Below are 16573 nucleotides of genomic sequence, written 5' to 3'. Positions count from 1 at the left end.
CTGGAGTTAAGAACCCACGCATGTAGCTATATTAACCGATCAGCAACTGTGTATAATTCCTAGGGAGTCTGGCTGCAATACCGGAATTGTAATCAACATACAATAGCTCGCCATATTAGCGTCCGTTTCACAATTTTCGATGCATGCTAAGCAGATATCCAGTTTATGAATAACACACTTGTCTAGATGCATGACTGCGGAGAGGTATGTCCTCACAGTGGTTGTCCCGCGTGTCCGGCAGGTGTACGAGACGCGGGGAGTGCTCTCGCAGAAGCTGGCGGACGTGCCCGTGCCGATTCCAGACGCCGAAGTGACAGCGTCCAGCGCGCACCTGACAGCCCTGCACTTCGCGAGCGACAGGACCGTGGCGGCGTCGCACGCTGGCGTCGGCTGCGGTAATAATAATAATGATAATTGGTTTTTGGGGGGAAAGGAAATGGCGCAGTATCTGTCTCATATATCGTTGGACACCTGAACCGCGCCATAAGGGAAGGGATAAAGGAGGGAGTGAAAGAAGAAAGGAAGAAGAGGTGCCGTAGTGGAGGGCTCCGGAATAATTTAGACCACCTGGGGATCTTTAACGTGCACTGGCATCGCACAGCACACGGGTGCCTTAGCGTTTTTCCTCCATAAAAACGCAGCCGCCGCGGTCGGGTTCGAACCCGGGAACTCCGGATCAGTAGTCGAGCGCCCTAACCACTGAGCCACCGCGGCGGGTGGCTGCGGTAGGTGCCGCCTTTCTTTTTTTGCTGGATCCCAGTGAAAAAAACAACAAAAACTTCTGTCGTCGCAACAGAATGTTATGTTTCTGATCAAGAATTTTTAGTAACAACAGACATTTTTGCAGTAAACAGAATTTTGTGTAGTTGCTACACACAAAGTACTACAGATCTACAGACTACAAAAAAAGCTACTGTGCTAGAGAAAAATAGAACAAACCAACATAAAAATTAGCGATGGCCCAGCTCTGCTATGCCTAGAATACGTAGCGAAAGCTGCCGCAACGAGCAAGGCTTCCATGGCTTGCTACTAGCGGCCGAGCGCATCGCCTCCCGTATTCATTCGCCCCCTCGCGCATGCGCAGTAAGGCGCATAGCTGGTCATGGCGTCAACTCGCATCGGGGGAGGGAGCGAGGCGGCGGAGTCGGTGGCGGCGCAGCTGTGACGTCACTCGCGCATGCGCAGTAGAAGCAGATGGCCAAGACGGGCGAAATCGCTCCGACTAGCGTAGTAGCTTTCGCTACAAAATCTGTCGTTACGACAATACCACACAATATTCTGACGTATTTCTGATGTGGTTCTGTCATTTTTTTCGACTGGGATGGGCTCCCGTGTTGCACGAAGGACACACTGGATAACCGCCCAGTAGCCGAAAATGCAGGTCTTCGGGAAGGGATCGCGAAAAGCGATGTATAGCGTAGACATCACACCGTGACGCCCAGACGATGCGGAGAACAGGCGTGTACTCAGCACGAAGCTTGGCGAAACGCAAACATCATCTCCAGTACCATGGCTGCACGTGGCGCCATCTAGCGCGTACAGGAATAACTTAGGAAAGAAACGCTGGCAAATTAACCGGGAAAGGATATTGGTTCGTTTTATTGGGGCTGGATGCAGCCATATAGAAGAGATACAAAGTGAAAGAGTCAAGAGAAGGCCGAAATACTTAAATGACGGACTTGAGAAGCTTGTGGCGCTGTCACAAATTGTCGCTAAAATGCCGCGTACTCTTGATGTCGAGAACTGCGTTGCAGACCACCAGGCTTGATGATTGCCGAGGCCGTCATCTGAGGACCATTTTGCCCGTCAACAAAGAACAGGCTATACCGGGGTGGCTATGAGATGATTTCTGAACACTGCATAGACGACTATCGTCTAATGCATGTTTCCGTTGAGCGCAGCTCCGAATTCAATCCGACTTGGTTTATTCAGCCTCAGCGTTACCTCTTGCTAGGTAGAGTAATACAACTGCACCATCATGACGATGGCCTCAGTAACAACCATCGGATCAAGTTGACTTCTCTTGAATGGTGCCGTTATTTGAGGGAGGAAGGTTGCAGTTTTTCTGTGCGCATAGCCACGTAGGTTGATATATGCTCCCTCCTGTTGGCCTCAATTTAGACTCTACACAGCCCCATAAATGGGGCGATGTCCTCCTTCTGTAGACATCAATCTGCAATATGTATAGCCGCATGGAGCCTCTCGGATGGAACGTTGATTCTAGTTACGCCTTTTTATCTTATGTCGTCATAGCCTACAACGAGGACGCAGCTTTGCGCACCGAAATCCTATTTCGAACGGCTTGCACTGTGTTGATAATTCCTCGAGACTTTCACTGGTATAAAGTTTTGCCGACTCTGCTCTTGTTGCCATCGAATCTGCTGATTACCTAATCGCCTGTTTGATTTGAACAAAAAGACAAAAAGACAAAAAAAACAACCAAGAAAGCCAAAGAAGGCTGTTTTATTTTGCATTATATTCGGCTGCGTTTTTATGGAGGAAAAACGCTAAGGCGCCCGTGTGCTGTGCGATGTCAGTGCACGTTAAAGATCCCCAGGTGGTCGAAATTATTCCGTAGCCCTCCACTACGGCACCTCTCCTTCCTTTCATCTTTCACTCCCTCCTTTATCCCTTCCCTTACGGCGCGGTTCAGGTGTCCAACGATATATGAGACAGATACTGCGCCATTTCCTTTCCCCCCAAAAAACCAACCAATTATTCCATATCTCTCGTCCAAAGGAGTCCGCTTGGAAGTGGGGCGTTGCGGTCCTCTCTGGCTGAGCCTCAGCGGCACGGTCATCTGCAGCCTCGCCTGGGCGGACAGCATGGCGGGGCAGAAGGTCGTCATACGCACCGACACCGCCCTAAACGCCCGGTGAGGACCCCCTCTGGTGACGACAAAAAAAAAAACAGTACGGCAACAAAACGACACAGGAGAAAAACAACACTCCGAAAGAACAGCAGGCTGTCGGAACAACGCAGTGACAGAACAAAACAGGGACAACGCATCACAGCGACAAAACAGCGCTTTGAAAACATACACGCGCGATCAATTTCTGATGGGTGAACCTTTGGGAAGGTTCAGGTGGGTGGAGAGGGAGGTGGTAAGGTGGATGGTGGATGAAGGCTATAGGTGGGTGATGTAATTTTACCAGGGGGATTTTTGGAGGTGCTTTCACCGAGCGGTGTTCCGGAGGAGGCACCTTCTGGGCCCAGAGGCTGCTCGGAAGATGCCCCAATTGAATCCATTTCGTTACAGTCCGCTAAGGGCGCTGTGGGGCGGGGTGAGTCACACACACAACAGATATTGGGTTCTTCGAGGACTGTACTGCTAACGAACTAATGAACTAAAAACCCGAACTTTCATGGTTCTCTGACTCTGAGAAATTTCTGCAGTTATAAAATTATTCCTCTCCAATGTGATTCGTTTTCGAGATTTCACACCACTGACAGCTAAGCAGTTCTCAAAGCAAGCAATGTAAAAAATATGTAGTCATGAATAAGACACCCTGCTCCTGTGCGCTTATGCCCGAAGGTTAATTAAGAATCTCGTCAGACACCGGGTTTACAAAAAATATTTCGCCAGAAAAAAATGCAAAAAACTACGAGTTTGAGCCAGAACTGAAGCTCTGTACTCGCCACATACAGCCGTGAGCGTTATTGACCTGTCGCACTGGTGGAGGCGATGAAGGTGGCGATCTGTGTTGCGCGGTCTGCGCACCCAGGAGGGTCGGGGTCGCCAAGACAACGCACAGGAATCTCCAGGGAGCCTAGTGTGTCGGCACTGTACTTTGCTTCCTATCTCTCCCTCACTCACCCACCTTGTCGCTCTCAAACGCAGGGCCCGCGTGACACACAAGAGAGTGGGGAAAGCAAGGCTCGGCAGCATCCTCAACCGCTCCAAGCTGAAGGCGCTCGCGCAGCAGCCCCAGGGGAGCGCCAAGGGCAGCGCGGTATGCGGTGCATTCTTTGTTTTGCTGGCCACGCGCGTTTTATGCACTGGCTGCTTACTCAACTGACCCACCACTCGGGTGGTACAAGGAAAGCTCAAAAAAGTAGTGGCTCCTGCAGCTCACTTAATTAGCAACGAAGCAATCATATGCTGCATCCGCTTGCTTAATTACCAGCGAGGTTGGTGGCCGAGTGGCCGAAGCTTTCGCACCCTGCCCTGCCCCATCGAAATGTGCCCGGCCTCGCACATTGTAACAGCTAAGATTTCTCCTTATTTTCCTCACCAAGCTTCTGCAAAGTCTCCCCCAACCAACAGAATCAAAGAAGTAAGGCAATTTTGGCTGCCCCAGTGTTGCAATCGAAACCTTGCAGTGCCTGTGTGAGGAATGGTATTGTACCGAAATTTCGGCCAAACAATAAGCTTCTCGAGTTGTACGAAGGCAGCTTTACGTCGGTACTTGACTGTAGCGCAGTTGTAAACTTTAGCCGTTGCACGAGCTACTTTGGTTCATTAGATTACGTTATAACGAGATTTTGAGGGGGTTCAGATTATTAAAAGGAACAACACGTCTGGCAATTCACAGCTGTCTTTGCGCTCGCTCTCTTGGGTGGGCGCATCAATCAATCAATCAATCAATCAATCAATCAATCAATCAATCAATCAATCAATCAATCGATCAATCAACCAATAGGTCGATAGATCGATCAATCAATCACAATCTGTAAGTCGGTTTCTCATTAAAAAAATTAATAACGCTTTCAAGCAATTATCCAAACACCTAATCAATCTCTGCGTCTACCCATGAAGAGATGCCTTGAGGAAGAATATTTTAAACTGACAAAGGGAAAGAGCTAATTAAAATAAATATGGGAGTGTATGCAGAGATGAGGACGTTCACAGAACGGTGGGACAACGCCCCCCCCCCCACCCGCCGAGGTGGCTCAGAGGTTAGGGCGCTCGACTGCTGATCCGGAGTTCCCGGGTTCGAACCCGACCGCGGCGGCTGCGTTTTTATGGAGGCATAACGCTAAGGCGCCCGTGTGCTGTGCGATGTCAGTGCACGTTAAAGATCCCCAGGGGGTCGAAATTATTCCGGAGCCCTCCACTGCGGCACCTCTCTCTTGCTTTCTTCTTTCCCTCACTCGTTTACTCTTCCCTTACGGCGCGGTTCAGGTGTCCGCCGATATATGAGACGGATACTGCGTCATTTCCTTTTCCCCAAAACCAATTATTATTATTTCCCCTGCGCTGTTCGCCCGCAGCCACTGTCACCGAAAGGCAGAGACGCCGGCCTGGAGTTCTGCGACAAGGCGGAACTGGAAAGGAACCCCCGGTTCTCCTTGCTTGTGCTCCGCAGCGCGGGCGTCGCTGAGTTCCGAGACTTCGCCATGGTGCCCCTCCTGACCAACGAGTACACCATCACGCTTATGGAGGTGAGCGTCGAGAGGGTCTGTATACGGCTATGCTCAGCGACGCGTTCAGTTGAAGTCATGAGCTGGTATTAAGTGTGGCACAAACCTGAGAGCAGTGCTATCGGAGCCTTTGCGGAAACTGTGCTTCGAGGTCCGAGGCACGCCTTATCACCAGTCATCTGAGGCTAGCGGACTTTCGCACCGCTACGAGCGAGAAATACTTCAGTGTGTTCCACTTCGTGTTAACAAACGGCTTGCAAAGGGTTTAGCTCTCGGCCCGCAGGCGCGTGACATTTCGTACAGTTATGTGTTAAACTTAAAAAAAAAACAGTGCTATTCTTTATTTAAGGGGGGGGGGGGGGGTGGGGACGTTCTTTTACTCGCGGGTTGATTTGTCAGTCCTTGTGGACAAAATGGGTTTTGAGCAAGTTACGCACGGGAAGAATTTGTCCGGCCACCTTATCCATCGGTTTTAGAATAGCTTTCTTTCGTATAAATTGAAGGAACAGAACCCTATCATGAACACAGTGCAGATCACGAATCAACTAACCGTACTGCGAGAAAGCGATCTGCACTAGTTTGGCGCTAGTTTGGTGCTAGTGGCCGCCTACAAAGTGGGAATTTTTCTAGAGGTTTCTGGCTATGGTAGTTGTGTTAGTGGTCGTGAATTCTATTTCGCCTCTTGACCCGACCGCGGCGGCTGCGTTTCGATGAAGGCGAAACGCTGAGGCGCCCGTGTGCTGTGCGATGTCAGTGCACATTGAAGAACCCCAGGGGGTCGAAATTATTCCGGAGCCCTCCACTACGGCACCTCTCTCTCTTCCTTTCTGCCTTCACTCCCTCCTTTATCCTTTCCCTTACGGCGCGGTTCATGTGTCCGCCGGTATGTGAGACAGATACTGCGCCATTTCCTTTCCCCAAAAACCATTTATTATTATTATTTTCGAGAACTGTGCGATGTCAGTTTTCATTAAAGATCCCCAGGTAGTCGAAATTATTCCGGAGCCCTCCACTACGGCACCTCTTTTTTTCCTTTCTTCTTTCACTCTATCCTTTATCCCTTCCCTTACGGCGCGGTTCAGGTGTCCAACGATATATGAGACAGATACTGCGCCATTTCCTTTCCCCCAAAACCAATTATTATTATTATTTTCGAGAACTGTGCGATGTCAGTTTATGATAAAGATCCCCAGGTGGTCGAAATTATTCCGGGGCTCTCCACTGCGGCACCTCTTTCTTCCTTTCTGCCTTCACTCCCTCCTTTATCGCTTCCCTTACGGCGCGGTTCAGGTGTCCGCCGGTATGCGAGACAGATACTGCGCCATTTACTTTCCCGAAAACCTAATTTTTTATTTTCCTCTTGGCCAGAAAATCTATGCGAGGGAGGCCCGAAGGGAAAGCTTCTCAGGCCACCACGATCCGATCGAAGCCCGGAACGCAAGGACGGCGCAAGCCATCAAGGAGGCAAGTGCCGCCCCACTAGAGCGAATTTTTTATGCTGGCTAAAATGTCTGCTTTTTATTAAAGGTTTTCACTCTCTCTAAGCACTGAAGGACATGTACATGAAGCATTAAAAAAATGTAGCCTGAACTAATTGTACCGCGTAAAAGAAAATAAATTTCACATTGATGTGCGTTGAAAAGAGAGGCAATGTTGTTTCAAGAAAATTCCTGCATTAGAAATGTATTCGTAGAGTTCTCTGAAAATGGCGAAGCCAGAACAACCGCGCCAAGATTTTAAAATAAATTTTAATGTTTTTTTTTCAGGCATCTTTTTCGGTAGTGACACCCACTATACGAATTCATTTGTAAATACAACTTCTTAGATCAAACATTCGAACTTTATTATGCCTAGTTTTTTTTTGCACTCGTCCTTAATCAGCAGTAATGTACCATTCCGCTTCGCACGTCGTGACTGATAAAATGTTTATGAGGAAAATATAGCTTGTGTCCAGCTTTTCCAGAATTTATGGTGTGCCAGTATTTCGTCAACCAAAGCACCAGTGGTGGAATCGTTATTTTCATGGTTGCCAGCTTTCTGAGGACGATCTCCGTCTTTTAAGATGGTGGCAGCGAGGTTTCACCTCTGTTTTTCTGGAGCACAATTGCTAGATCGCGAATTCGCCTCTAATGACAAGAGCTTGAGTCAGATCGCACATCGAAAAAACCGGAGGAGGTAAATGCAAGCAGTTGTCGACATGCGTCTAAAGGATATGTCGCTCTTCCAAAGTAGGGCGATTTCTGTTTAACCTGCTGCTACGACTCCTTCGATGCTGTCATTGCAGAGATGACGCTAAACCCAGCAAATGGAAAGTTCATTAAAAGGTCTGGTCATTACACACAGACTTTTAAGGCTGCTCGCCCTCTTAATGTCGCCAAGCCTGTGGCACATGTAGGGAAAGCTAGATTCTCGTAGCGGCTAGGTATTTTTTTCACTCCTCAGTTATGAGAGTAAAGTTTTTGTGATGATGATGAGCTGTGAAGGATATGAGCGTTAAATGAAAAAAAAACGAAAGATATATAATTGTTCCTCTCTCGGTGGACACCAGATAAGCTGCTAGATACTGGGTAATGTGCCTTGTTGTAGCGATAGCTACATTACGGTAGCATTTCGAGCCTTCAGCGTGGCTGCGCGCCACGCTGTCACGTGGTGTGGAGCAGCTGCCGGCGGCGCGGCGCCGTGGCTGATCACATGGTTCGTCACATGATTGGTCACGTGACCAAGTCTCACTCAGCCAGCTGCAGCTATCGCGTCACTCCAGGTTTACCCAGGGCTAAACCACCGCCAGTTTTTTTATTCCAGTAACAGGAAGGGTTCGGATGTTTAAGTCCGAAATCTGAGCGCGATATTTGAAGCGGAAGAAAGCATAAAAAGGTGGAGTTTACTGGCTGAGTGAATCACACGGTCCTGTGTGCATTTCCATCCAGATGCGAGAGCAGGTTTTGAGACAAGTGTACGAGTCCCAGGCACACAAAGTGCTAGAAGACGTGGTGATCGAAGAGAAGATGCCGATAATCGGGTGAGTAGTGCCAAGTACCCAACGATGTCCACTCTTTGTTGTAACGCTCGGGGGAAGTACACGGGCCTCTAAGCGGGTCCGCGAGGCGTGGTACCGCCCCCACAAGTAGTGCCCCACTAGCAGCAAACGCGAAACTGTGTACTACGGCATAACAAAACAACTAAAATGCTCAACAAAAGGAATGCATTGGCACCGCAGTTCGAACAAAATACAGCACTAGCACTAATGCAGCACCGTCCCAAATTGAAGACTAGTTCCTCTACGTTACAACTGAGAAACCATCGCGGAGGGTTCAACAATGATATGCTAGTCTTAGCTGCGCACAGGAACATAGACAACACTGTTATCGGCGTGGCTAGGCCAACACACACACACACACACACTCTACAATGCACAAAAATTATGCGGCCGCACTCTCCCAATTAAAGAACTTGGTAGAAAGTTATAGCATAGCGTGATCCGCGGTCCGCAACCGTGATTCGCTTCCGCGTGTTGCCACGGCGCATGCGCAGATCGCCCTGAGGCTACCAACTGGCCCAGTCGTGAGCTTTGCTGAAGTCCATTTCTAGTCCGGCGCTGTGTCGTGCTTTTGTATCCTCGCTCCTTTTGCGCTCTTACACAACGGGTAAATACCCGAGGGTGCAGCATTAAAATGCATTCTGCATTTTCTCAGTTTATAGCTTCCTTCTTTCACCACTTCCTTCATTCCTTCTCTCTCGGCGCGGTTCGATTGTTCACCCTGGGTGAGGCAGTTACTGTTCCTTTTTTTTCCTTTAATGACCGGTTTTCTTGTTATTATTATAAAAACAAAATTCATGAGCTCTTGTTACACTTCCACTGCCTCGAATACACAGTAGGTGCTCTCTTCGTGTGCAAAACTTACGGTGAATTCTGCCGTAAAGTGCCCCTCTCAAGATGTGTGGAGGTTTCAACAATGCTATGCTACTCTTAGCTGCGCACAGGAACATAGACAACACTGTTATCAACGTGGCTAGACCAACACACACACACACACACACACACACACACACACACACACACACACACACACACACACACACACACACACACACACACACACACACACACACACACACACACACACACACACACACACACACACACACACACACACACACACACACACACACACACACACACACACACACACACACACACACACACACACACACACACACACACACACACACACACACACACACACACACACACACACACACACACACACACACACACACACACACACACACACACACACACACACACACACACACACACACACACACACACACACACACACACACACACACACACACACACACACACACACACACACACACACACACACACACACACACACACACACACACACACACACACACACACACACACACACACACACACACACACACACACACACACACACACACACACACACACACACACACACACACACACACACACACACACACACACACACACACACACACACACACACACACACACACACACACACACACACACACACACACACACACACACACACACACACACACACACACACACACACACACACACACACACACACACACACACACACACACACACACACACACACACACACACACACACACACACACACACACACACACACACACACACACACACACACACACACACACACACACACACACACACACACACACACACACACACACACACACACACACACACACACACACACACACACACACACACACACACACACACACACACACACACACACACACACACACACACACACACACACACACACACACACACACACACACACACACACACACACACACACACACACACACACACACACACACACACACACACACACACACACACACACACACACACACACACACACACACACACACACACACACACACACACACACACACACACACACACACACACACACACACACACACACACACACACACACACACACACACACACACACACACACACACACACACACACACACACACACACACACACACACACACACACACACACACACACACACACACACACACACACACACACACACACACACACACACACACACACACACACACACACACACACACACACACACACTATACAATGCACAAAAATGCCAATAAAAGAACTTCATAGAGAGCCCAGCTAAGCAAGAAGTCTTTCGAGAGCGGACCCACACATACACGGAGCTCTCTGTCCTCCCCCTCGCGGCAGTTCCCTGGGTTTCGGCCTGATGAAGCTGGTCAAGCGGCGCCGCCCTCTGCGTCCCAGCCGTCGCGAGCGGCGACGGGTCACCGGCCAGAGCGCAGCTGCCGCCGACGCCGAGATCCTGGTGACCGTGCTCAGGGCGTCCAACGTGCCTGTGCGCAGGGAACCCGACGGTGCACACAGGACTGCCCCCAGGAACAGCGGTGGGAGGCTTAATTCTTCACCGCCGCGTGCTGCGTTTTAGATCGACAGAGAGCGGCTCGCTACCGCGGCTTCACCGTTGCATGTGCGGTCAGAATTACCGGGAAGTGTGTAGCTAGATATAGTTTGCGCTAAGGTTTTCGTATTGTTTAGTTTTCCTTGATCACTGCTGCATAAAAGGACGACGTGTGTGTTGTATTCCCCGATTAATTCAACACACAATAATATCCTAGACATGTTTGAGCACGCTCATGATGAATATTTATCTTGCTTTCAATGCTGCTAAAATTATGCCTGAGTTGCCGGGCGTTGCCACATAAGCCACCAAATTACTTGGGCATGCCCATACCTATATATTTCTGACAATTTATAAAGCACTAATACTGCTCATTGCACACTTTGCAACTAGCCTAAGGGGTCAGAGGCAACTGGAAGTGCCCTTGTTGAAGTCTGGGGGCAGTAATGACGGTGTAAATGATGCAGACTGGATGATTTTACATTGAAAATTACGGCAACAGCTTCATCTGTTTCTCATATTAGAAAAACGTTTCAGCGCCCTCTGGCAGTGGTTACTTAAATCGAGCAGTTTTTATTTTCGCAAATTTTTATTTAAAAACGGGGAAGATGAAAATGGAGTATGGAAAACAATAAACCAGCATAGAAGGGCTACAGATCAAACGAGCCTCCTCCAACATCAGGAGGATATTTAGCTCTAAGTCATCGCTGCGATCATTTCACAGAAGCTTGACATTCATAGGCTTTCCTAGTGTTGCTGCTGCAGGTGGCGTCGCTTTACAGAGCATTAACAAAAGTTATGGCAGCACTTGCAACGTTATGGGGCCAGTAACATTACAGAATTTATTTTCAGATATACGCCCGATAGAGACTTAATCTCCATCAAAAAATTACAGCGGTTTAACTTTGTTACACCGAATGGTCGAGCGATAGCTATTCTTGCTTCTACTACGATTTTGCTGTTTCCTATCTCTCAGCTTGTTGCACCCGAGAAATTCAAATTTCGGGGATGGCGTAGGCCGAATTTTGGGAGTGGCCCGTTTCACATTTGGAGCTCACCATCGGAATGGGTACATTCGTATTAGCTTGGATATCGATATTGGTTTAAATTCAAGCGGGTCAAATTTGGAAACGGACAGTGTTAAATTTGGAGGTCACCATCGTATTGGGAGTATTCAAATTAGGTTGGAGATCGATTTTGGTTCACATCCGGGATCGAATTTAGGGTAGGCGGGGGAAAAATTTGAAAATGACACTATCCAAATTTTGAGGTCATCTTCATATTGGGCATATCTACATACCGACTGAAACTCGACTTTCTTCATTGAATAAAGCCAGCGCTATAAAATAGGTCTTTCATGCCATTGACATTTGTGACGCGCGCTATGCGCAGCCTATTCTGGAGCCCTGGACAACGTGGTCGAGTTTCAGGTGCGTCCCTTTGTTGAAGTGATGTTCCAGCAGCGCACAGCCAGGACCTTCGTCGCCGACGGACCGCACCCAACGTGGAACCAGGAGTTGCGCCTGCCCATCACGTGAGCACATATGCTTCATCACTGCGGCGACGACGTCACCTGGTTTCTGCCCCGACATGTCGCTCACGGACTCTTCCTCATTTCATAAATAACAATAGCTAGTTGGCATTCTGCCGCGTGCGTGTGGTGGCTATGTCTGGGACTTTGTTGCTTTGACGGTGAGAGATATATCCTCACCTAAGCCTAACCCCATGTAAGCAACAAGTCGCACCTGTTTTACAGCGAGAGCTCTTAAAGGCCCGTCCGGCGGTTTAGCGGCGTCGTAGCAGTCTGTAACTGGAGGGTGATGATCACAGGGAAGGTGAGAGAGCAGGGCTACCAAGCAAAGGGGAGGATGTGGTGAGAGCGGGGGAATTTGCAACCGGAAGTTAGTTACCTCGGGAGCTACCCGGTGAGCTGTTGCCGTGAAAAGAGGAGGGTTACTGCGCAAATGGAAGATGGTGAGTGCCGAGGAATGCGTAACCGGAAGATGTTCATTACGGGAACTACCGCGATATGCAGGATATGGCGAAAGCGGGGTAATGCGCAACCGTATATAGGTGGCTCTTGCATGTTTTAGAAGACACGTACAGACCAACAGCAGAGAGAACGGAGGAATGTCACGGCTCCAAAAAATTTCTTATACGGTGAAGGCAACACTGGGTTTGAGAAATAATTCTTGACCAAAACTGAGCGGTCTGAACTTTCGCTGTGTTTGAAGAGAATATAGTTGGAGGGTTATCTGCCACTTGGTGTCCGCTTTGTTCCTCTGGCCAGTAATTGCTGGCCAGTAATTAAAAACAACTACCACCGACCCAGGCGCAGCCAACTGCGACAAGTGAAGACTATACGATTTTATTAATTGCGCGCCGCCTACAAGAAGCTTCATCCTAGTACCGATATTGAACCCGTGACTACCGTTGCGCAAGGGTCGCGATACCAAGTAAGCATAACTGGTAGACCGCAGTGATGGCAGAGGCAGGTCATATCAGCCGGAGATTGACTTGATTTTGTCTGTCACACCGGCCTTACCCTACCATCTGGTAGTTATTCTGAGTCTCCAAACTTTACAGTATCACATTCCGTGTATCCTGGCGGTGGTCGTACGTTCGATGACTCACGGACGAATGTTCTTTAGGCTTTAAAGATAGCTAAAAAATAGGTTTCCGTGGACTTTGACTGCTCCCAGGGCGTGTAAGCGATGCGAATAGCTGTATACCGCATCTCTGCATCATTCCATAACAGCACCTTACAGCTAGGCCTGCGTATGTCTTGGGTGAGGCCTCAATGATTATCTCGATTCACGTTTCCATTACGTGCTGTCATCAATTACCTCGAATGGGGGGATTCCCTGCAAATTATTACATATATCGTTGCAAACCCTGCGCTGTTTCTCTTTAGAGCCGTAAGGCGGCGCTCATGTGATGCGGTTGTCTCTAATGCTTCGCTTGTTTAGATGCACTGTAGTAATTTTCCGTCCTTTTTGCAACGGGGCATTCGGTAACTTTCCTTTGCCTAATAACTATACACATCGCGCGTCTAGTCTTATTTCGATGCCTTCCCCGTGCCAGGCCCGAGGCAGGCGTGGTGAGGGACGTGATCTACCTGAACCTTTTCGACGAAGTGGTGCTCGACCTCCTCGAAGACGACCGCGAGCGCCAGAGCACTGTCCACCAGAGGCTTGAGCGACGCTGGCTGGGAAGCCTGAGGATACCGTTCTCCACGCTATACATAAACTCCAAGGCGAGTGCCGAGAACAACGCGTCTGCCTCGCCACACGTTTCAGATATTTTTTCATCTATTTGACAGAACTGTAAGCCTGATTTGCAGGCTCATACAGGAGCGGGTTGTACAGCTTTGTCCAAGCAAACAGTGCTTGGTGACGCGACGCAAGCCTCAATGGACGTTTTTAGCTTACCGGAGATGTACTAGCTGAGACGTATACCGGTTTACCGGATCCCTCGTGCGCATGCGCAGTGGCAATGTTGGAGTCAGGAGGGCAATTGCGCGTGGGCAGGAGGGATCCGGTAAACTGGTATATGTCTCCGCTAGTACGTCTCTGGTAAGCTAAAAACGCCAACTAATAACTTACAATAAATAAATATGGGTAATACATACAGTGCTAATTAAGAGGAAGATCAATCATAATACACTCCTCATAAATTGCTACACGGAAGCAATAAGAGGTAGTAACTATTTTAAGGGGCTCCCCTGAGTTAACAGAGGCAATTTTTTAAATAAACACTTCAAGTGTGCCCACATTGACATATTCATTCGGACACCTATTCACGTTCTATGGTATGTCCTGTAGTTTTAAAACGTCCCACACACGTGTCTTAATAGACTTTGCTTTGCCCAAATTAAATTTCCATCTCATAAAAACGATGCGAGACCTGTGCTGATGCGCAATACAATTGACGTCGTAATATTGGCGACGCAACTTGCTGTTTGGCTAGTTTGGTAGTGTTTGGCATGAGGGTGAGGCACAAAACGAAGGAAGACATTTAGACAAAGCTCTGGCACTCCGCGTGATCGCTCGTGTGCTCATTGTGCGCCTGAGCCTGTCTCAGTGAGAGGTAGCGGGACTTAGTCGATTTCGCTACTGTCCAGCTATGTGTCTAAGCATTGTATATGCCACGTGATTAACCACGAATTTGGACCAATGGTTAATTAGCAGTTATGTCGACTAATTGCTTTGCAGAATTATTCAGCGTTAATGACTTAATTATAATTAAAACCGAAACCATTCATAACCACAGAACTAATGCTATACTAACTAGGCTGAACAGAGTTTAACCTTTGCCATTTTTTTACAGCTAAAGTTGCTAACAGCACGTTTGCTTTTTCTGCGGCGTCGGTGTCTCAGTGACAGGAGCGGTCACCAGAAGCTAGTTTAAACATGGATGTCTGAATTAAATTCATTTGATAGATGTTTCATGCTTGCTGAAATAACTGAACGACACAGTTTAAAGTAACTGCATGCCATTTCGCACAGAAGGCGAGGGGAAAGTGCCCTCGCAGTGACTGTGAACACCAATGAGGCAGACTGTTTGCCTTCGTAGATAAGTCGTTCTCGACGGCGACCGGGGTGCCTCGTTGCAGATCGAAGGCACCTTCCGTGTGGACGTGCCTGTTGTGCTGCTGGGCTACGCGCACGAAGTGAAGCCGTGGTCTCCGGTGCAAGACGCACCCGCCTCGAGCACCTACGTGTCCTTCTACCTGACAGTGGAGCCGGGGCTGCAGTCGCCAGAGGTGCTGAGGGCACGGGTGAGAGATAATTACTGCTCAGATTTTAAGCATGTGCGACCACGATCTTGGTGCCGCCTTTACAGCAGTTTTTCCAGGGAGCGCTTTCGCTCATTAAACGGTTCATGCGACATCGGCATGGAAAGGGCAGCATTCACTCCATTAGTAATTTATTTCAAATGGGTTGACTGCTTCCGAAATATGGCAAATTAGCACATTTTGGCCGCAAAAAAAAAGCAAAATTCGACACTTAAGCTCCGTCTGAAGGATGCGACGCGATAGTGTTAATGAGTTAATGCCCATCTATGCAGAATTGGTCATTCTCTATTTTGCATTCAAAGATTTCTGGGCGATGGCAGGTGATGCCATCGGAGGGGCTCGTGAGACACAGGCTGTTCTTCCCGAATAACGTTTCGTCGCGCCCATACACTAATTGATCTGGCCCCTGCAACGGTGGGCTGTTTGCTCGCAATCTGCAGGGCAGGTTACCACCTGCCACAGTGGGCAGGTTGTGATGACATCCCGGTGTCACGTGACCTAGGTCGCCCACCTGCCACGTAGGTCGCTTTTCTGGAGATTTGTCGCTTCCTCCGCCGTCTACGACGACAACGCCTGGTTTTGCACTGACCGGGGCCCTTAACTCTATAGCGTGAAATAAATAGTTAACGGTAACTTTAGTAACGGTGATGACTAAGCACAAACTTTTCAGTACTTCGAATAATGACAGTTTTTGGACGAGCAAGCTGATTGACCGCCGCCTTTTACACTTCGTTTCTTATGCAACCACTTTACAAAAATGCAGTTAAGCAAAGCAGCTGTTCAATCTTCGCTGCGAACGGTGCAGTGAAGCAAGAACGTCCAAATCGCGAAATTAAACGTTTTTTTTTTTTGCGAGGGCCGCGTTAGGAGGAAGCGAGCGAGCCGACCC

At 48.7% G+C, this 16573-nt stretch overlaps 1 protein-coding gene across 1 annotated transcript in view; it reads left to right on the top strand.

Annotated features, from left to right (window-relative positions):
• The window catches only part of Cc2d2a (Coiled-coil and C2 domain containing 2A), a 52289-nt gene that overhangs the window by 20257 nt on the left and 15459 nt on the right, over positions 1 to 16573 (top strand). The window contains exons 13-20 of the mRNA XM_077641413.1: positions 242 to 385; positions 5215 to 5385; positions 6733 to 6828; positions 8292 to 8383; positions 10676 to 10872; positions 12279 to 12420; positions 13971 to 14142; positions 15502 to 15666. Of these exons, the coding sequence (XP_077497539.1) occupies positions 242 to 385; positions 5215 to 5385; positions 6733 to 6828; positions 8292 to 8383; positions 10676 to 10872; positions 12279 to 12420; positions 13971 to 14142; positions 15502 to 15666 (1179 nt within the window). The remainder of the gene's footprint in view (positions 1 to 241; positions 386 to 5214; positions 5386 to 6732; positions 6829 to 8291; positions 8384 to 10675; positions 10873 to 12278; positions 12421 to 13970; positions 14143 to 15501; positions 15667 to 16573) is intronic.

This window comes from Amblyomma americanum, chromosome 10 (genome assembly GCF_052857255.1).
Source record: "Amblyomma americanum isolate KBUSLIRL-KWMA chromosome 10, ASM5285725v1, whole genome shotgun sequence".
Classification (NCBI taxonomy): Eukaryota; Metazoa; Arthropoda; class Arachnida; order Ixodida; family Ixodidae; genus Amblyomma; species Amblyomma americanum.
Note: the sequence above shows the minus strand (reverse complement) of the source record. Positions and strands in the feature narration are given on the sequence as shown.